The sequence below is a fragment of the Crotalus tigris genome, unplaced genomic scaffold (assembly GCF_016545835.1).
Source record: "Crotalus tigris isolate CLP2741 ecotype Arizona unplaced genomic scaffold, ASM1654583v1 scf7180000019759.570773, whole genome shotgun sequence".
NCBI classification, from domain to species: domain Eukaryota; kingdom Metazoa; phylum Chordata; class Lepidosauria; order Squamata; family Viperidae; genus Crotalus; species Crotalus tigris.
In genome coordinates this window covers 301,569-323,320 of record NW_024097699.1, presented here as the reverse complement: position 1 = coordinate 323,320, position 21,752 = coordinate 301,569, and the positions used below count along the sequence as shown (strand labels likewise).

At 39.5% G+C, this 21,752-nt stretch overlaps 2 protein-coding genes across 5 annotated transcripts in view; one reads left to right on the top strand and one right to left on the bottom strand.

Moving 5' to 3' along the window:
- The window catches only part of TRIM67 (tripartite motif containing 67), a 32,085-nt gene extending 20,092 nt beyond the window's left edge, over positions 1–11,993 (top strand). The window contains exons 5-10 of one of the 3 annotated variants that reach the window (XM_039364419.1): positions 350–503; positions 3,720–3,877; positions 5,019–5,157; positions 6,393–6,696; positions 8,803–8,965; positions 10,679–11,993. In XM_039364419.1, coding sequence (XP_039220353.1) covers positions 350–503; positions 3,720–3,877; positions 5,019–5,157; positions 6,393–6,696; positions 8,803–8,965; positions 10,679–10,744 — 984 coding nt within the window. In that variant the 3' untranslated portion in view covers positions 10,745–11,993. Of the gene's footprint in view, positions 1–349; positions 510–3,719; positions 3,878–5,018; positions 5,158–6,392; positions 6,697–8,802; positions 8,966–10,678 lie in introns of all 3 variants that reach the window. The other 2 variants (XM_039364422.1, XM_039364421.1) reach the window with 2 other exon arrangements.
- The window catches only part of CUNH1orf131 (chromosome unknown C1orf131 homolog), a 27,780-nt gene continuing 17,909 nt past the window's right edge, over positions 11,882–21,752 (bottom strand). Inside the window, exon 7 of one of the 2 annotated variants that reach the window (XM_039364427.1) lies at positions 11,882–12,014. In XM_039364427.1, the coding sequence (XP_039220361.1) occupies positions 11,999–12,014 (16 nt within the window). In that variant the 3' untranslated portion in view covers positions 11,882–11,998. Of the gene's footprint in view, positions 12,015–19,576; positions 21,516–21,752 lie in introns of those variants that run through there. The other variant, XM_039364428.1, reaches the window with a different exon arrangement.

Sequence of the window (21,752 nt, the reverse complement as noted above, 5' to 3'; positions counted from 1 at the left end):
AGGGCTCTGAGTGCCGCCTCTGGTACCCGTGCCATAGGTTTGCCACCACTGGCTTATTCTATCCAATTCAGTGACAAAGATGGAAACATGGAGAAAGGTGGATTCTTGTAAGCCTCATTTGAAATTGATTAGTTTATTGACATATTAGCGTTCACTATGCATCCCACCTTCAGAAGCTAGCTGAAAATATTTGCTACTTGATTTAAATGTCTTCAGACCTAAATCTCTCAAAATTGACTCACCTGCCTCAGGGGGCCCATTCTTTGATTGACTGGGATCGTTTGCCTTCCAGTTGATGAACTGATTCTTCAATAGCTTTGTCTAGTCTGCAAAACGTGTTCTTTTTCAGATTTCAGATGCTTTAATCAAACGTGTTCAAGTGTCTCAGGAGCAGTGGGTGAAAGGAGCCCTGGAACCAAAAGTATCTGCTGAATTCGATCTGACGTTGGACAGTGAACCATTGCTGCAGTCAATCCATCAGCTGGACTTCATTCAGATGAAATGTAGGGGTGAGCTTTTGTAGGCTGATTTCCCTTTCCTTTTGTATGGGATTGCAAAGAATAGCTGTGAAAGGGAGAGTCATTCTAATCCAGACCAAGAGCTAGGGCTCAATTCTCCAAATGAAAGTCACTTTTTAGATGTTGAATAATTTCCATTTCTATTTCCATGATTCCAAGAAGTACAAGTAACAACCTCAATCAATGCTGGATATCTTAGTTAATGTTTAATACTTTCTATTTGCAGGTAGAAAAGCTTCAGTTGGAAACTAATATTCTTTTAAAAAATAAAAAATGCTAACTAAGTTATAATTTTCTCAAACTCTAAAGCTTTGCTTTGTAGAAGGACCCAGATTGTTGGGGGCAATGTAAATATAAATATAAATATAAATATAAATATAAATATAAATATATATATATATATATATATATATATATATATATATATATATATATATATGTAGGTCTTTGGTTGTTCGGGTTTTCTCCCACGTAAAATTGGAAGTGTCTTGGCACGTTTCGACGAAGTCCCATTCGTCATCTTCAGGCTGGTGCTTTCAGCTTCGTGCCTCGAGCAGCAGTGGATCTTGTTGCTGAGTTTGAGGTGGAGTGTGAGGAGATCTTTGTTAATTCGGTCTAGGAGGAATCTTTTTGTGTGAAGTTCATTTCTGATTAGGGCCAATTCTGTTCTTTTCAGGATCCGTTTGGTGGCTGCAGAGTTGGAGTGGAATTTCAGTTGGAAACATGTGGGGATTAGATTTTGATCTCGGCAGTTGCGTAGGAATGCGAGGTCGCATAAAATGGAAGTTCTTTGGACTTCAAGTTTTTCATAGGTCCTGGTCAGATGGTGGATTTCCTCCCCATAGAGGTTCAATATTTGTTTTCTGAGGTTTTCGCGGGTATTTGTATGTAGGTCTTTGGTTGTTCGGGTTTTCTCCCACGTAAAATTGGAAGTGTCTTGGCGACGTTTCGACGAAGTCCCATTCGTCATCTTCAGGCTGGTGCTTTCAGCTTCGTGCCTCGAGCAGCAGTGGATCTTGTTGCTGAGTTTGAGGTGGAATGTGAGGAGATCTTTGTTAATTCGGTCTAGGAGGAATCTTTTTGTGTGAAGTTCATTTCTGATTAGGGCCAATTCTGTTCTTTTCAGGATCCGTTTGGTGGCTGCAGAGTTGGAGTGGAATTTCAGTTGGAAACATGTGGGGATTAGATTTTGATCTCGGCAGTTGCGTAGGAATGCGAGGTCGCATAAAATGGAAGCTCTTTGGACTTCAAGTTTTTCATAGGTCCTGGTCAGATGGTGGATTTCCTCCCCGTAGAGGTTCAATATTTGTTTTCTGAGGTTTTCGCGGGTATTTGTATGTAGGTCTTTGGTTGTTCGGGTTTTCTCCCACGTAAAATTGGAAGTGTCTTGGCGACGTTTCGACGAAGCTGAAAGCACCAGCCTGAAGATGACGAATGGGACTTCGTCGAAACGTCGCCAAGACACTTCCAATTTTATGTGGGAGAAAACCCGAACAACCAAAGACCTACATACAAATACCCGCGAAAACCTCAGAAAACATATATATTATATATATATATATATATATATATATATATATATATATATATGTAGGTCTTTGGTTTTTCGGGTTTTCTCCCACGTAAAATTGGAAGTGTCTTGGCGACGTTTCGACGAAGTCCCATTCGTCATCTTCAGGCTGGTGTTTTCAGCTTCGTGCTTCGAGCAGCAATGTGTGGTCTTAGCTGTTTCTTCCTTTTAACTGCCAGTGGGGGTATGAACTGATTGGGTGGGAGCTTGGCTGTGTTCTGATTGGGTGGAGGTGTGTTCTGATTGGTTAGGGGCGTGGCTGTGCTCTGATTGGCTGGGGGGTTGGCTGTGCTCTGATTGGCTGGGGGAGTGTTCTGTTTGGTTGTGCTCAAGTTAGTCTGAGTTGCAGAGGGGTTTAAGATTTTGGGCTGCCTTGCTTTGTAGAAGGTTCCAAGAACATTATCAAAGGAAGAGGTATATGATAAAGAGACAGACTAAAATTGCTTTGGCCCTGAGAAAATGTAGGTGAATGGGGAAAGTAGGAAGTAAAACGTGCTAATAATATATAGTAGTTTCAGCTTTAAACAAAATTAAATGTCAGGACAAAAATTGAAGCAAAGCCATTTGCATGTGTGCTAAAGAACAACTCTTATGATCCAAGAACCATCATCTACTCCTATTCTAACATTACTATGTGATACAGATCATATGGAACAGCAATTCATTTTACAACAGTCAGAAGGCTGGGAAATTAATGTGCTTGCAATGTAAAAAATGATTTACTAAAAATGATGTTAAATGTATTACTTACTGCTCTCTTTTTTTCCTTTTCCTTTTTAAAACTTAATAGCTATTGCAGGGGCCTTGATACAGGAAAAAGGGAAATTCATTAAAATTTAGTGCACAGTGAGAAGAATTTTAATATGAGTTCATAGAGAGATTATCCGACATGACGGGCTTATAGCATGAAATAAGATATTTCAAGTTTTTAGCAGTTGTTTCACTGTTTGCAATTTTCAAGAAGCCTTAAAAATGCAACCAAACAATGGGACTTTTTCAGGAAGAGGCTTTCCCTCACAGCAGTTGCTCCATGGATTTTGCAAATGACCAAACAAAGGCCCTCACCCATAGAAGACATGGATGGAGAGTATAGGAAGCCTATACTCTGACTAACTGCTCAAATGGTGCATAGTGCCAATCACATTACATCTGCATCCTGACTAGGTGAATTGCATTGAGCTCCCATTCACAGGCCCATTGAATCCACTGACAGGTGGACTACTTAAAGAACAGCACTGAACATAAACCAAAACTATTGTCTAGCTCAGCGTTTCTCGATCTTGACAATTTTTAGATGTGTGTCTGTCCTCAGTGAATTGAAATCCACACAACTTAAAGTTTTCAAGAAACACTGAGCTAGCTGAGTCATTGTATGCCGAGATGAAGTTTGCAAGATGGCGTGATGGTGACTTTCTCAATGTTTGATTGCTCAGCTTTTTCCATATTAGTTTAAGGGGAACATGAGGTAGTCGTGATGAGATTGCAAGTGTCAAGATGGCCATTTCAGAACTCAGGCCTCATGTTGGTTGGTCTAAGGAGGTCAATTATGATTTCTTGTTACATGAATGTTGTGTGGCTCACTATATGCCCAGCCCAAAAGGTAAGGGCAGAGTTGCACTAATTGTGCTTAGTTCCTCTTTCAGTACCCCCAGTCCCACTTCTGCAGTTGGAGAAATGCTGTACTCGAAACAACAGTGTGACACTTGCCTGGCGGATGCCGCCTTTTAGCCACAACCCAGTGGAGGGATACATCTTGGAACTTGATGATGGAGATGGTGGCCAGTTTCGAGTGAGATTTTGTTCCTCTTTTATTTATATTTGGCTTTCTTGGGCAAACGCTGGTGTGCATGCCTTATGATGGGCATGTTTAGTATTAGAAAAGGGAATCCAATGCTTCTTCCTGTTGCAGAAGAATTCCATACAAGATCAGAAGGGAGGGATGGAGGATCCTAAATTAAAGGATCCCTCTGCAAGTCTTGGCCAATGCAACTGTTACGGCAGTGGTTCTCAACCTGTGGGTCGGGACCCCATTTGGGGTCGAACGACCATTTCACGGGGGTCGCCAAACAATGCAGTCCGCCATTTTTTCCCCCTTTTCCTTAGCTGTGCTACTCCCTTTTATTCTATTGGCTTTTGAAAGCCAATAGAATAGACTCTCTTGAATAGAGTCTAATTCTATTGGCTTTCAAAAGCCAATAGGAATTGTCCAGGCTGTCTCTGCCCTGCTGAGCCCGCCAAAAGTCCCATTCTGCAAACGGTGCTGCAAGTTGTCTGCAGCGAAGGCAAGCTGTCTGGAAGTTTCCACCCCTCCCTGCTGAGCAACTACTAAAAATGTAAGTAAAAGAGGGCCGGGGTGGGAGGTGGGAGGCCGGCGGGCGCAGGGAGGGTTGCTGGCGCGCGTGGGGCCCGGCGGGTGCCTTACCTCCCTTGGGCTGGGCCAGCTGGTGGCCCAGCCGGTGGTTGGCCTGCTCCATCTCTGCTGCTTGCCAGCTACGCCTCAGCCGGTGCAGGGGGCGGCACCACGCATGCACGGCGCTCCCGGGCAGGGAAGTCCTCGACTTATGACCAGTTGGGTAGTCCTCGACTTACGACCAGTTGGGGGTCACGGCATTAAAAAGGTTGAGAACCACTGTGTTACGGTTTTTGTGCATGCTGCTCCAGTCTGGAACCTTTTCATTTTCCCCTTACGTGCCTATACTTTGACAGCGCTTACTGGATCTAGCCGGACAACAATGAATCTCTCTTCTTAGAAAATAATTGCTTTTTTAAAAAATGAAATCATACCCTTCAAGGCTTTTCTAATTATGCATAACTTTTTAGTATAATTTCTTCATAACTGGTGTTCATGTTGCTCTGTCTCGCAGTGATCATTGTTCAAAAGCAATTTAAGGTCTTTTTGATGAACATCTGTATTTCTTTTTGTTCTTTAGGAAGTGTATGTGGGCAAGGAAACCTTGTGTACAATTGATGGTCTTCATTTCAATAGTACCTACAATGCAAGAGTGAAAGCCTTTAATTCATCTGGAGTAGGCCCTTATAGCAAGACTGTTGTTTTACAAACTTCTGATGGTGAGTCTCTAAAAAAAATACTTTCCCTTCCTGAAATGTCTTTATATTTGGAATCAGTTGAATTTTAAGAATTAATACTTCCTACAAAAGTAGCTTTGAGTTTCTAGATCAGGCTTCTGAAATTAACAGTGAGGAATAAGTATCTGAATCATTTAACACCAACTCTCTTTAACATATATATGTTTCCTTCTTGAACATCCTATACCATGAGAATATATTGGATTTTCAGATTTTGTTGGTTTCCAGAGAATTTCAGATCAAAAGCAATTCCTTTTCTCATAACATTGAAAAAAATCCCAGTTTCAGATAGAATTCAGTTCTATCTGAACAAGCTTGATTACGTTTGGGATAATGTATATCATAATGCACAAGTGTTTTTGGCACTTTCCATGTCAGAATCTGTCAAGTCTTGAAAACATTTCAGAATTTGCCAGGTTTTCTAATGGATTCTGGGTAGGTAGATAGATGATGATGATAGACAGGCAGGCAGGCGGGCGGGCGGGCGGGCGGGCAGGCAGGCAGGCAGACATTCTACAAGAACTACAAATGTTTTTAAAGTTAATTAATATGGCTGATAATAATGATCCTGATTGAGCTTCAGTGTATCTGAAGTTCCTACTTCCAGAATTTAATTACCTTTCAACTCACTACAAGGAAATTATCTTCCATAACTTCTTATAAATTATGCATGTGAATTTAAGCTTCAATTCCATATAATAAAACTTAAAATTAATATTGATTAATGATACTTAACCTTTATGAATCATAAAACATTCCTCTCGTCTCCTCTCCCATTGGGAAAATTTGGTTTAGTGATGTAAATTGAAGTCATGTAGGGAAATCTACAGAAGAATGGTGACAAATGGAACTTTTAATTCTTAGATATTATAGAGAGCATAAAGAATTTTGAGATCATGTTTTTAACAAGATCATGCAGCTGATGATAATCTGTAAATGATGTCACTAATTCCTAATTCCTAAATTTTTGAACCCCCAAATATGCATGTTATCATATTTTATTTTCATATTATGGTAGTGGCTATGTGGTAATAATCTCAACAGTTTAAAAAGTTGATTAAGGTGAGCTGTCTATATGGGTCCTAGATTTCAAAGAACTGTATCCTGAATCATAATTGATCTTCATTTATTATTACAGTGCTAATGCTTATCACAATCCAGTTAGTTGTTACATTGTTCTAATCTGTATATCCTCCTCTTTTTTTTTTTTTTAATAGTGGCTTGGTTTACATTTGATCCCTGTTCAGCCCACAGAGACATAGTCCTTTCAAATGACAACCAGACTGCTACCTGCAGTAGCTATGATGATCGTGTGGTTCTGGGCACTGCAGCTTTCTCAAAGGGAGTCCACTATTGGGAGCTGCATGTGGACCGTTACGATAACCATCCGGATCCAGCCTTTGGGGTTGCTAGAATCAATGTGGTCAAGGACATGATGCTGGGGAAGGATGACAAAGCCTGGGCTATGTATGTTGACAACAATCGCAGTTGGTTCATGCATTGCAACTCCCACACTAATCGGTAAGCATTCAAGAATCTACTTTCTGACTTAAACTAGGTTTCCTTCTTGTTCTTCAAGAGCTGTGCAGTGAATGTTCTGCCACCCCATCATTTCAGAAACATTTAACATATATCCCAATCCCTGCCAATGTAACCCATAAATCTATGTTACATTACATAACTGTTTTGACATCTGTCAGCGTTATGCTTATGGACCAAATCTGATGTGGAATTTAGCAGATTCTTGGTTTTAATGCAAAAGACTGAAGAGGCAAAATAGCAAAAGGCATTTAAATGGAGTTTGATAAATCAATCAAAGTGTTAGTTTTACGCAGTCTCTCTTTTCTTACTTTAAGATAACAGATGAGAACTGACTATAGTCATTTCTATGGTTCTGTTTGTAGACCTGAATCTAGATGTGGCCATGAATCTATACTAAATTACTGTGTGGAATTTCCCCAAATTTATTCAGAGTTGTTTTAAAATATAAGTCGGTGAAGTAATAGTGAACTGTTCATCATTATATTAGAGAGGGCTTAATGGTCATTTATCTAAACGGAGGAAATAAGGAATTAAGAAATAAGCATGTCTGTTGATTAAAAATGAAAGTGTTCTCTTATCTAATTGGAAACCTTACAGCAACCATGTAAATTGTAAGTTAGTATTTCTCCTCAATACTGCAGATCCTTTATGCCTTCAACCTAGTGGATTCCAAATGTTTCATTTGTAAACCATTTTAGAGAATACAGGTAGTCGTTGATGAACGACCACAATTGAGCTCAAGATTTCTGTTGCTAAGTGAGACATTTGTTAAGTGAATTTTGCCCCATTTTACGACCTTTCCTGCCACATTTGTTAAGTGAATCACTTCACTAAATTTATTAACAGTGACAATGGTTTCTCCATTGACTTTGTTTGTCAGAAGGTTGCAAACTCCGGGACACAGCAACTGTCATAAATATGAGTCAGTTGCCAAGCCTCTGAATTTTGATCATAGGACCATGGGAATACCCCAATAGTCGTAAATGTGAAAAACGGTTGTATGTCACTTTTTTCAGTGCTGTTATAACTTTGGTCACGAAACAAATTGTTGTAAGTCAAGGACTACCTGTATATGTTTTACCCTGGTATAATTGGATAAAAAACAATGTAGCATGCATATTATTTTTTTAAAAAAAAAACCTTATAAATTTGCATTTCATTTAGCTACAGCTGCTCTATCTGGATTGCAAACTCCTGGCCAACTTTTTCAGACAATGAGTAAAAGCTGTTAGCTAATTTTCTATTATTTTTTTCTATCACTATACACAGTTGGATGTTTTCACTAAACTTGCACAACTAAAGTGTTTCCTAAACTGTGATTCTTTATGGTAAAAGTAATATTTCAACATAATTTTCTGCCAAACAAAAGAGAGGGTTAGTAGGTAGCGGGATGATTTTCTCCCCTTCTCCTCATCCTCTTGTTTATAGTTCTGTAGTCATCCTTGTGTCTTTTAGAAGCCATTGTTTCCATTCCCTTATCCCGGTTAATTTTTTTCCTAGAGTCAGGTAACTAAATGGATGAGGGAGATGATTAGATGATGGATTTGTTTTGATACAAATATTTGCAGATTTATTGGGCCCTGGGAAATGTTCTGAGATATACCTGGCTTGTTGGGCTCCCCTTAAAGCAAAATAGAGCCAGGCTGCTGATGCATAATATTGAAAATACAGGATAGCCATTCTGAAACAGATCTCTGGGCAAGGCTGGGCAGGTTGTAACTATTTCAGTTTTTCAGAAATAATTCAGAACAAGGGCTAGGTTGCAAACATAGTATTTATTGGCAACTTTTTAAAGCAGCTTCAGTTTTTCTGAGGATCTCATGTTTGCATCATGCAGCTGCCACATATCCTGAGAAAAGGCATAGCTGCTTTAAACAGGGGCAAACAGGTTCTACTCACATAGGCAAATTCTTTCCTATCCGCGTAGAGTCTAAACTACATTTTTGGAATCTAATCTGAAGCCCAGCAGAGACCCAGTGAGGAGTTACGTAGCTTCTTGCACTTCCCTAAGAGATTCCTGCATTAAGAAAATTAAAATATGCAGAGTCTGATGTCGTTAACGTCATTATTGTCTCTGTTTTTTAGGACAGAAGGAGGTGTTTCAAAAGGTGCAACTGTAGGTGTTCTTCTGGACCTCAACAAGCACTCCTTAACGTTTTACATAAATGGCCAGCAACAGGGCCCTCCAGCGTTTGAGAATGTGGAGGGTGTTTTCATGCCCGCATTAAGTCTCAACCGAAATGTTCAGGTAAAATTTTATTCTATTGGATTAAGTCAGTTCAAAGTAATAGTTGAATAAGTTGCACTATGTGGAGTCCTTGTTGCTTTCTGAACTTGATTGCAGACATTACCCAACTACTCGTGTTTCCCCAAAAATAAGACCGAACCTTATTTTTTTCTTGCCTCCAAAAGAGGCACCAGGTCTTATTTTAGGGGGTGTCTTTTATACTCAACTCTGGCACTGACAGCCTTGCCCAGCTAGCCCACTTCTTCTGACCAAAGGCGCAACTTCATTCTGCAGCTGCATTCCAGTCTGCATTTTGCAGTCAGGCCTTTCTGGAAGGCCTATGCTGCCGAGAACTGAGCTATGGATCCATAGCTCGGTTCTCAGCTGCAGTGGCCTTCCGGAAAGACCTGTGACTGAAAAATGAAGGCCTGGCTACAGAAGATGCCACAGAAAAGTGGGCTAGTGAGAAGAGGCCTGGCTGCAAGATGAGTGGGTGAGGGGCGCGTGGGCAGCTCCACACCCCCATCCTTATCCTAACTTGATTTTTAGGTGTGTGCCTTGCCCCAAAACTAGGGCTTATTTTTGAGTAGAGCTTATATTAGGCCCACCCCCAAAACCAAGATAGGGCTTATTTTCGGGGTAGGCCTTACTTTTGGGGAAACGGTAGGTAACAAAATCAATGCTAGTGACTGTGGGGATTGCTCCCTATTTATATATACTGGTAGTAGCTTGACCTGCCAATGTTGCTGGGGGTGTAGTTTTCTCTGTGGGTAATTCCTTGATTAAGATATTGTTTTCTGCTGGATTGTTTTTGTGGTGTTAATCTCTGCTTATCTGAATGTAGGTGGCTAAAGATGATGCATTCTGGTCTTTTTGTTTCTTCTTAGCTTTATTTTTTAATTGTTTGTTTTCAATGATGTATAAATATTTATCTTTAAGTGTCTATTAATTTGCTGATTTGTCTAAATGCCAAACTTCCAGAAATTTCTTAAAGTTCCTGGATTTAGTTTGCTCTAGGCAACTAGTTTCCCAGTTAAAACTTTAGTTGAGTCTGTTCAAGTTCAGGGAACAACAAGGACTCCAGAGTTAAACCCTGACCTACATCTATTCTCTTCTATGGAAATTGCACTTTAGACAGAAAACAACAAATATATACAGATAGCCATCAACTTACGACCATTTCTTCAGTGATCACTGAAGTTACGATGGAGCTATATGAATAGTGGCTATGACTGTCCTCATGTTTGCATCGTGCAGCTGCCATATATCCTGAGAAAAGGCATAGCTGCTTTAAATAGGTGCAAACAGGTTTCTGGTTGTCCATGATTACATGATTACAATCTGGGCACTTGGCAACTGATTCACACTTATGACTGATTGCAGTGCCCTGCAATACTGTGACCACCATTTGTAACTTTCCCTATTGGCTTCCCTAAGAAAGTCAGTGGGAAAGTTGTCAGGGAAGAACACAAATAGCTAGGGTAGGTTTTCCCACCTGCATATCCTTTTCCAGTCCCTCTGTGCCTTGTGCTATCCCTGCCACTCACCACCCTGCGTGCACCCTGTATCACAAGTTAATGGATGCTGGGAAAGTTACTTCTATATTTTATGCTCTAAAATCCTAGAAAAACATTCCATTTCAATGGGTTCCTGCAAAACCTGCCAGAGCTAATTATTACCTACTTTGTGCACATATTTTTAATTCTAAATTCTTGCTTTTTTCCCCTCTTGCAGGTGACTCTACACACAGGTCTGGAGGTACCTCAGACTGTAAGACCACCAAAGCTGCCAAGCAACTGAATTCCTGCTACTTATATCTCAGCTAGATTTTATAATCTTTCTAAATAATCAGTTTTAAAATAACACACTCATAATTGAAATCAAAATAATGATGATTAGATTTGGGGGTGTTTGCAGGGGGTCAAAATAAGCCAAGATGGCCTGTGTGACCCACTTTTTTTTACATGCATTATACACATAAAAAGGAGTGGGTTTCAAATCCGCTATTCCAGATGCCCTCTTGACTTTATTTTAGCTTACTCTGTGGATACCCCTGTTTAAATAACTCAGTGATTTCCTTCTTAGTTCTACATGCCTTTTAAACTTTTATATTATTTCAAGAGTGCTTATACCACCGAACTGCCTGTGCATTTTGGCTTTATCCTTGTGTGAAAGCTTACAATCTGCCCTCTAAAGGTAATCACATAAGTGAACTCTAATGTTTCATTTTCTTTTTACACATCAATTCTGTTTTTGTACAGCAAAAAAAGAGAAAACTTGACAGTATATAAATGCTGTTGATTACAGTGGGAGTTAATCATCTTTAATCTTCTCTGGATCACATTTGTTCTGGGCACATTTTGCTTGATCCTAATCTGTGGCTATTATATATTGACATAGAGGATTGTAGCTATATCCTTTATGGCCTAATTGCTTGAAGGAATTTCAGTATGGTAGAGATTGTTGTCCTTGTGCAGATGCTTGGACTAAGTGACATCTAGATCACTTTGATTCCAAAGATTTGGGCATGACAGAATAAAAATAGAATGGATTGGGTTCAGTAGCATAATTATCATTCCTTCTACTGTGAGTAAGGATTAAATGTCTAATGCAATATATACAGTACTGAAAATCTCCAAATGTTTAATCCAGATCATTGTAGCTTTCTCTTTGAATATCTGTTCTGGTAACTCTTGCCTTCAACACAAAGCTCATACTGTGCTGCTGTATTTGTGTGTGCTGACTTTGCGCTGACTTTGAATGCCACATTGTAATCACATAATTTTCAGACAGAGCAGATGTTTAAAAGAAACCAAAGATCCATTCATATATGGGAATATGAAGCAAAGGAAGCTCAGAATCCGTATCTATTCAAAGATAACACATCATTAATGTTTTGATGAATTCTATACTCACATTTCCTTCTTTGCCTTGTTGTCATTCCATTTGAATTCATCTGGCAAAAGGAACTGCAGCTTGTAGTCCTATATACTTTTACTAGTCTTCGTGGATGCAAATCTTACACTTGCAAGTTTAAGATGTGATCAAGGGTAGCTAATCTCTTTTCTTTCTGGAAAAAAGTTAAAAGTTGTTAATATATCCCTTTTTACCAATTAACCAAATATTTCATTCAAAACTTGCCAATTTTAATTATTTCTCCCAAGATCTATGCCCAAAGCAGTTATTGGGAATAAATGTTTAGAAATGAACAGCACTTAATCAAATAGAAAATTTAAGTACATTTGCTTTAGCTCTGTGTTCAACAGTAGTAAGTTAAAAGTTAAAAGTGTGTTTAAATATTTGTTAAAGTGTGCGGTAAAATCATTTAGCGTTTTCTTATGCCAGCCAAATGAGTCTTTGTAATGGATTTTAGCAAGCCAGCAGCATGAGAAGGAAATAAAAAATCCTCTTCTCTCTCTGAGCTGGTTTGAAATACCTTTCCTAGCATAAGGGAGAAATTAACACAGGCTGAGGAGTTCGCAATTTCTGGTTTATATTAAACCAGAGTTCCCTGTTCATCATCAAGTTAAAGCAAAGAAAAGTTATTAATTGGTTTGGTTTCCCATTTTGGAAATTAATAAGTTCATGGATCCTATTAGCTTATTAATAATTATCCTTCAAATAATGCTATTCAGATCTGTTTCTCATTATGAAGATACAAATGCATACCCTAATTTGTCAAATGGTAAATCAAATAGGAAAAAGCTTTCAGGTTGCTGAATTTGTACTATTTCAAACAGCGAGTGGGCAAAATAACCCTAAAGAATGCTTCCCCACATAATATATTCCTCATACGCAGAAAGCCAGCAGGTCAATTAAAAAGTTGGTCTAGACCAGGGGTCGGCAACCTGCGGCTCTGGAGCTGCATGTGGCTCTTTCATCTCTCTACTGCGGCTCCCAGTCCTCCTCTGCCATTTGCAGTCCCACACACAAAAAAGAAGTGGGACTAAAAAAGTTCAATCAATCCATTCCAACTTCTTGCGAAAAAAAAGATCTCGCAAAGTTGGAATGGATTGATTGAACTTTTTTAGTCCCACTTCTTTTGTTTGTGGGACTGCCTACAAACTTCTTTTCTTTTTGGGACTGCACGCAGCGGTGGAGGAAGAAACAGAGGACTGCGGTGGACCTGGAAAGAAGGTGCCATGTGGGTCCGAGAGGAGGGGTTTCTGCGAAGCATCTTATATGGAGCTGGGGAAATGGGCTGGGTGGGGGGAGCTGCCAATGCCACTGCCATGAGGCTTTGCAGAGCCCCCCAAGTGGCCATGATCCTCCCCTCCCCAGCCAGCCAGCCACCATCGCCGACCTACTCCTCACCTGGCCAGCTGGCCTCACGCTCTTCTCCTCCTTGTCCTCGTCCTCCGCACTCAATCGACTTCAACTCCGTCCGAGTTGAAGAAAGCTGCTTTCTATTACACCTCCGCTTTCTTCAACTCGGACGAAGCAGAGCCACCCAAGCTGCTAGCAGCTGATTGAGTGCAGAAGACGAGGAGGAGAAGACCATGAGGCCGGCTGGTCAGGTGAGGAGTAGGTCGGCAATGGTGGCTGGCTGGGGAGGGGTGATCATGGTTGAAGAAAGCGGAGGTGCAGCAGTGGGATTGCTCGCCTTATTGGGAGCAAAAAAACTGCACGAGAAGTGATAAATGAAGGATTATTGAATTTACAAAATATTTTCTTTTAAATTTTGAAAGATTTTTGTTTTGAAACAGATGAACAGCAAGCTAGTTATTTAATTGTTTGTTTTTGAAGCAATTAATCACTATCTTTAAAATTCAGGGAAGACTTATAAATGTGGTGTATTTTATTAGAGCTAAATGATATATTGGAGAGAGAGAGAGAGAGAGAGAGAGAGAGAGAGAGAGAGAGAGAGAGAGAGAGAATATATATGTGGTTGTCCTCACTGGACTTTTAGTAAAGAACGTTTAATGAAATATTTTGATGGTTTTTTTAATTAAGAGATGAGGTATGGGGATAATTATACTGTATTTAAAGATGGTAGATAAGCTACTAAAATTGTTTTTACCTGTTGGGATGAAGGAGAAAGGTTTTTTTCCCTCTTTCTCCTGTCCTTTTCTTTTTTTTCCCCCGCAATTTTTTTCTTTTCTATTTTTCTATTTGTAGTTTTTGTAGTTTGCACTGGCTTTTACTCTTTTCATTTATAATCCTTAATAAAAATATTTGAAAAACAGAGAACATTATAATGAGAGAGGGACAGAGACAGAGAGATGGAGACAAAGAGAGATAGAGAATAACCTGCTATAATCATGCTGGAATGAAAGTTTATGACAGCTCAGATTAGATTGCAGGATCCTCTCTATGAGTGTGGATCGTTGTGAGTCTTTTGACTTTCAGAGAGTGATGAAGTGGGTAAGAGATGCCAAGAGAGTGACTGGAGGAAAATGAGGGAACCTGATCAAGCACAATTAAAGTTCTTAAACTTTTCTTTGTAATATTGATAAAGGTGGTGAAACATTTTTATGTCCATATTAAATTCATGAAGAGCTGGCTGGCTGGGGAGGGGGGATCATGGTTGAAGAAAGCGGAGGCACAATAGCAGGATTGCTCTCAAACAATATGAGCTGTGTCTGCTGCTCGCTTGTGTGCGCCCGCCTTATTGAGAGCAATCCTGCTGCTGTGCCTTGAGTGGGGAGGACGAGCTTTGCTGCTGGGCCATGGCTAGGCTACACCCTACTGCTGCCTCCCAAACTCCACCTTTGCTGCTGGGGAAAGCCGTGGTGGCAGGGCACTCGGCATGGGGGAGGTAGGAGGGAAAAGCAGCAGCATGGTGCTCCGCACGGGGGAGGTAGGGAAAAGTGGCGGCAGGGTGCTTGGCGAGGGGGAGGTAGGAGGGAAAAGCGGCAGCAGGGCGCTCCACTTGGAGAGGTAAAGCAAGAAAGCAGCAGTGGCAGGGTGCTCCGCGCAGGGGAGATGGAAGGAAAAAGTGGCGGCAGGGCACTCCACACGGGGGAGGTAGATGGAAAAAGTGGTGGCAGGGTGCTCCATGCAGGGGAGGTAGGAGGGAAAAGCGGTGGCAGGGCGCTCTGCACGGGGGAGGTAGAAAAAAAAAGTTGTGGCAGGGCACTCCGCGTGGGGAGGTAGGACGAGAAAGCAGCAGTGGCAGAGCGTTTCACATGGGGGAGGTAGGAGGACAAAGCGGCAGCAGGGCGTTCCGTGCAGGGGAGTTAGGATGAGAAAGCAGCAGCAGCAGCAGCAGGGTGCTCCGCGTGGGGGAGGTAGGAAGAAAAGCAGCAACAGGTGGGGGAGGTAGGAGGGAAAAGTGGCAGCAGAGTGGGGGAGGTAGGGGGAGAAAGCAGCGGCAGGGTGCTCCATGTGTGTGTGTGGGGGTAAGCAGCAGCAGCAGTGGAGTGCTGGGGGGGGGGAAGCAGCAGGGCTTTGTGGCTCCCGGTGTTTTCTGTGGGTAACAGGTCCAAATGGCTCTTTGGGTGTTTAAGTTTGCCAACCCCTAGTCTAGATAGAACTTTTCCCGAGATGTTTCATAAACTGTATATAAGGAATATTCTCTGTAGAGAACCATTTTCTTATCTGCACCTGAATGTTACAGCCCAAATTACAGCATTAAGAGGATTCTACTTAACTGATTTAGACCCTATAACTTTTTAAAGCCCAAATCAAATATTCTGTCTTGTTTGACATTTTAATTATGGGGCAGACCTCACCATAAAACATTCAGTGTTGTGTTGCTGTGACACAGTTGGAAGTGTTTCACAGCACATCTAGATCAGATTTTCAGAATCAAAGAAATTAGGCAGATCACCAAAATTCATACGTGGCTCCTAATTGTTATTCTTAATTAAGTTAATGTTTTGAAGTAATGTTGGTGTTTCTTCATTTTGAGGTGGAGGCTGTTATATGAATTACTTGTGACTTTACGATCGCCATTGGTACATCAGCAATAGGTTTTGAAGGCTACGTTGCCATACAGCTGCTATAATGACACAAATGCTTTTTATGTGAATCAAAATTCTTCCATAATATAAAAGCTGGCAGTTGGAATTCAAACATTCCTTCTGTCTATATCCTGTGGAATTGATGTGGCAGTGATGAAAACTTGGAAAAAGGTTGTATAAAAAGAGGGAAAATATTAGGACAATTATGCAATAGCTTTACTATTTTTTCCAGCTTGTTTCCAATAAATCAAGAAGCACTAGACAAAGTTAATTTTTATAGAGGGAAGAGCAAATGAAATTGGAATGATTTTCCCCCTTTTAATTGGAAAACTTTTAGAAAAAATGCTTTCTATTGCAGGAAAGAATATTCAAATTAATCTGTCACGCATGGGCTGGAAGTATTTTCTTGTAAAGTACAGAAATGATTCTCTGAATGGTTTAATTGTTAAATATTGATTGATTGATGAGACATTTAAAACATTTTTCTTGCTTAAAATGAGTACTATCTTTGTCCAGGATTTTAAAATTATTAATATTTAGTACAGTCAGCTTCAGGCCTACCTCAACAACTTCACATATTATGGACCTTATTCACTGTGAATATGCCTTGTATAAACCTAGGCTTGGTAGGAAGAACAGTGATATTTGAAGTACATTTTTTTAGGCAAGGAACTCATTCTGCTTCTATGAACTCCAAATCATTCAATGCACTAAGCCAAACATGTTGTGTGAGTCCAGACATCTTTAGCTTGTGGAATGAACCATGGGTTCCATGGTTAAACTATTCCTGGTTTATATTCGTGTATGCGCCTGCACACATACACACACACACACCGCAATCTTATTGATGGTGATCAGCTCAGTTTTCTGAAGTGGGTGGCCATATTAAATTGAATACATTGAATTTAAAATAATAAAATCAAAGCAACTTGTAATAGGGTAAGAGATCTAGACCAGGGCTTTCCAACCTGTGGTACTTTGCGATGTGGCAGGTGGTATACAACTGTCCTAGAAAAGTTTGCTACACTGAGGGGGAGGCAGCTGCAGCTGCAGGACTATCTGGGCTCGGCAGAAGCCCTAGGGGCCGGCAGGATGCCAGCTGATTGGCTCCAGATGATTGGTGCTTTTGGAAGCAGCATGGAGCTGGAGGTGAACTGAAGAAAAAGGAGGGGGAGGAGAGAAGAGGCTATAAAAGGAGGTGGTTTGGGCAGGAAAAGGAAAAAAAGGCAACAGGGAAAGAGAAGGAGAGCTCAGCAGGCAGGGAGGAAACAGAGACCGGGAAGAAGAAGTGCTATTGATAGAAGAATCTCCAGCCAGGAAAACACAATCAGCGCTGATGAAATGAAAAGCCAGCAGATGAGCATGTCAGAAAGGAGATGGGTTTATTTAGTTCTGGATCAGCTGGCAGCTTGATTGGGTTACCATAAGAATTTTTGTACAGTTTTTACAGCTTTCTGTAATTCAGAGGCTCGGTTTGGTGCTTTGGTTATTGGGAATATTTTAGTCTGTATTTTAGGTTAGCAATGAGTCCAAAGTGTTGACTTCCATGGGTTTAATCCCTTTAAACAAATGTAATTAGTTTTACCCCCTTATCTTGAATCTGTTTTTGCTTTTAGAAAGTTTTCTTTGAAAGTAAACAGGCTTAATTTAGGGCTAAAGCTTTTTGCAATTGCCAGAGCCTTTCAGTCTCGGTTGCAACATGGTGACACGTGACACGCCTGAGGCAGCTTAAAGGGAAAAAAAACTGGAGTTTATGTGTTTCTTTATTTTGTGAGCCTTTTTTGCTTTGCACTTGATTCCTGTGTTTTTAAGGGTACAGGAAAGGGATTGGGGGGTGCATTCTTACTACACTGTGGAAGGAGAGCTCAGAAGGGAGAGAGGAAGAAGGGCCATCCAGCTAGATCAGGGGTCTACAAACTTAGCAACTTTAAGACCTGTGGACTTCAACCCCCAGAATTCCTTAACCAGCCATTATTAAAATGCCAAGTTTGAAGACACCTGAGCTAGCTGGTAGTGGTGCATATTAATAAATATAGATAAATTCATTATACATTTGTCAGTGCAAAGGGAAAATGATTCAGCAAAGGAACAGCCACCAAAGAAATTAAAACTGGTACTTTTTTCCTTTTTTTCTACAGTTTGTAATATGTTATTAGATTATAGAATAAAATACAAAAGCAAATAGTTGGACACAGTGGGAAGGGAAAAAGGGGAAAAAAGTGAGGGGGAGAAGGGAAAAAGAACAGACTTCATCTGTTGCAGTAGAAGGAAGCATTAACATTGAACCTCAACTTTTTACTTTTCCATAATATTATAAACTAGCCATTTCTATAACAACAAATGAATCTGATCAGTAAAACCCCAAATCCCCCTCTTTTTTAGTCATCACGTTTTTGACACCTTGCTAAGCACTGGTAGTACTCAAATATTGTCATGCCCTAAAACTGGTACAATCTGTGAAAAGGTTGAAAAGCTCTGATCTAGATGGAGCCAAGTAAAAATAAAAATTTTTACTTCTACAAAATTTGTCACTAATGAAAGACTAAGGAATATAGCTTATAAATGACTAAGTTATCTCTGGCAAATAAATAAAGCTTGATGTCTTTGGGCTATTTTTTTAATGATGATAAAGTTCTGCTTTATATATTTTCCATGTATTCCAGTAAGTATTAGTAACAAAGTTAAATATATCTATGAACAAAGCTAATATTCCCTGAATTAGTTTGGGGCCAATCTGTTTGGCAGGAAACAGACCAGAGACCTACCTAATGAACATACATTTTTTATTGATTATTCATTCATTTTGGGATTACTTTCTTAATTAATAATAATGAAGAACAAACAATTCATTCAAATGTTAATTAATTATGAATCCAGATTTCTTATAAGGATATTTTACAAGTCTCCTCCCTGGAAATCATCTGAAAATAAATAAATAAATTTAGCAAGATTGCCACCTTCAAATTTATTTATCCAGGTATGTATGTGTAGGGAGGAATTATGATAGCAGACTGGGCAGGCTTGGACGGTATCAATTGTTTTCTGTTTACTTCAGTGAGTCTGTACTTTGTTTCTCTGGATCTGACCAGGGAAACATACCCAGATACTATCTCCCACAGCTACTACTACCATAGAACCATGCTGCTTTTCCCTCTTTTTTTCTTGCTTTCTTTTGATTTTTTTCATGTGGCTTTGTAGAATCTAAGCAGTTGGATGGCTATTGAGGAAATATATGAGTGAGACTTTGCCACAGCAGATAAAATGGCATACTGAGGCTCTTGGTTGAATGTCCCGAGGCTATATTTTGCAAGTGTGAGGTTCAAAATCATGCAGAAATGAAAAATGTTGTTACAACAAGTTTGGAAAGTCTTGTTCTTTTATATATTTGGTTCAGGTATGATATCCACCCATCAACCAAAATACAATGCATGTGTGTATGTGGTTCAGTTGGCCATGCTATTTTGTCATGTTATAAAGATCCCCCGTGATCTATCTCTTTTCTTACATTGTTAAATGCATACTTAGTATTCTTACATTAATATTAAAGAGACAAGTAGGTCTTCATTCGTAACGTAAAATGCAACAATGCACTTTAATTGTAAGCTGAATCTCTTTAGATGGTTTAGGCCAGGGGTAGGGAACCTTGGCTCTTTTATGACTTGTGGATTTCAATACCCAGAATTCCTGAACCAGCCATGCTGACCCAGGAATACTGGGAGTTGAAGTCCACAAGTCATAAAAGAGCCAAGGTTCCCTACCCCTGGTTTAGGCCAAAAGACATGTCAATATGGCTTTAGAGAGACAATAGGACTGGGCAGTAGAGTAGTATGAGAATTACATCCTTGATAATCTCAGAGAAAAGAGTTAATCTTTCTGTTCTATTGAGTTCCCCTATATGCCTGCTGTTCCCCTATAGATTGCGATCAAACATAGCAAGAAGAAATTTTGTGTATTTGTTAGGATTACACAAACATTACAGAGGATTTAGTGGTAAATAAGAAGGGGCTTGAAGACCAAAGCCACTTTTTAGTGCTTTTAAAAAAGCCTTAAATTCTACAACCACAACTTTAGATTCTTTTTCATTAAGAGAGAGAAAGATGAACTGACATCCTTAACTCATAACATACCACTGTTAAGAATAGAGAATGATCATTTCTCATTCTTTCTTTAGCTCGTTCTGTTCCATGACAAATTTGTTTCCTGTAATATTTTTGCAACTAATTTGGAAAATAATTATGACATAACATGTCAGAGAACTATGCAGTTGCTCAGTGGTTTTTCTATTCAAAGATTAAAACAGAAAACCCTGAAGTTTTGTTAATGTAATTTTGTCTGACTCTTTCATTTAGTCTGATGTTGGGAGTGAAAAAAAAAAAAAACATTCTTTTTAGGGTAAAAGAACAGTGGGGTTGCATGGCTTATTCTGTTCTGCATGAAAATTGAGCTGGCCAGGTGAAAACAGAATAAAGAAAATGCCAATCCCCACCGCAAAATAAAAAAATAGAAAGGCCATGATCCATCAAATAGGTATACTTAGGACCATAGATTTCAGTAAGTGTGCCTAATTTTGTGTAGGGTTGTAGCTATTAAGTTATTAACAGAGTTTAAGAGGAGACATTACTATTTCATATTACACATGTAATGTATTAATGTATGCATATCTATCATCTTAAGTGTAAATAATGCATTGTAACGTAGTTAAGTAGTCTGTTATTGATCAGTGGTCAAGTTCCATTGTAGTGTTGTAGATTTTTTTAAATGTCTTCAGCAAAAAAGAAAAGAAGTACTTGGTTTTCAACCTACTTAGATGTGTAGAGCATGAGGAAATGCGCTGTTCTATTTTTTCCATCTGCTTTTAATATGGCCACTATTTAGAGAGATGGAGTTATGCACTGCAATTCAAGACACTGCATTATGGTTACTGTTGCAATCAGACTGATTCAGTTGTATACAAACACAGCTGGCCTGGACCATGCATGTCTCGGTCTAGTGGTCCTCTTTGTGTGACGGATGCCTGGTAATTCTCCATTCCACTTGCAATGTAACACATGAAGCCATGCTCCATGCTGAGGCCTTCACACAAAAGTCCATTGCAGATCCTCTTCAAGGGAGAATGGGTCAGGAACCACAAAAAATGGGCCCCCTCATGAAGTAGAAGATTTTATCATTATGATGCCCCATAATTTATTGTGTAAATAGAGAAAGCTTGAATAGCCTTGAAACCAATGAAGATGTGGAGAGTGGTTTGTTGGTTTATTTGTTTGTTAGTTTTTTCCTCTTCCTTAGACATAACCATCCTGAAAAGGCTTTTAATATTTTTGAGGACACTTCAGTAGCACTGATGAATGTACAAAAACAGAAGCTCCAGGGCTGTCATTTTGATTTCAGTCATGATGAAGAAGGAAAGAGTTATATCCTCCCACCTTCCATAATCCCAAAATTACAAAATTGATATGTGTAATAAATGACATATATATTAATTGCATTCTTGCAATTCCTGCACTTCTAGTTTTGCTGTTAATGTTCAAGGTGTGGAACAGAAGTAAACAAAAGTCTGATTTAGGATTTTTGCAGTTTGATCGTGAAGCTGATGATAGCTAGTAGGACAAGGTTTTGGTCCAGCTTAAAGAAGCTTTATTATGGCTTTCTCTTAACTTTCCAAAGCCCTAAATAGAAAATGGTGGCATTAATATATAAAAAAAGAAACAGAACATAGTATTAAAATAACTTTATAACCTGTTTTTTCCATTTAAGAGAGTGAATCAATTTGAAAAAAACAACAGAAAATGTGGCTCATTATTGGTGTTGTTTTAAGCAATTACCTATTTTTATTGACAATATTGAAAATTAAAGAGAACAGTGAAGTGATATAGAAATTTAGGGTGAAATAATCATATCAGGGC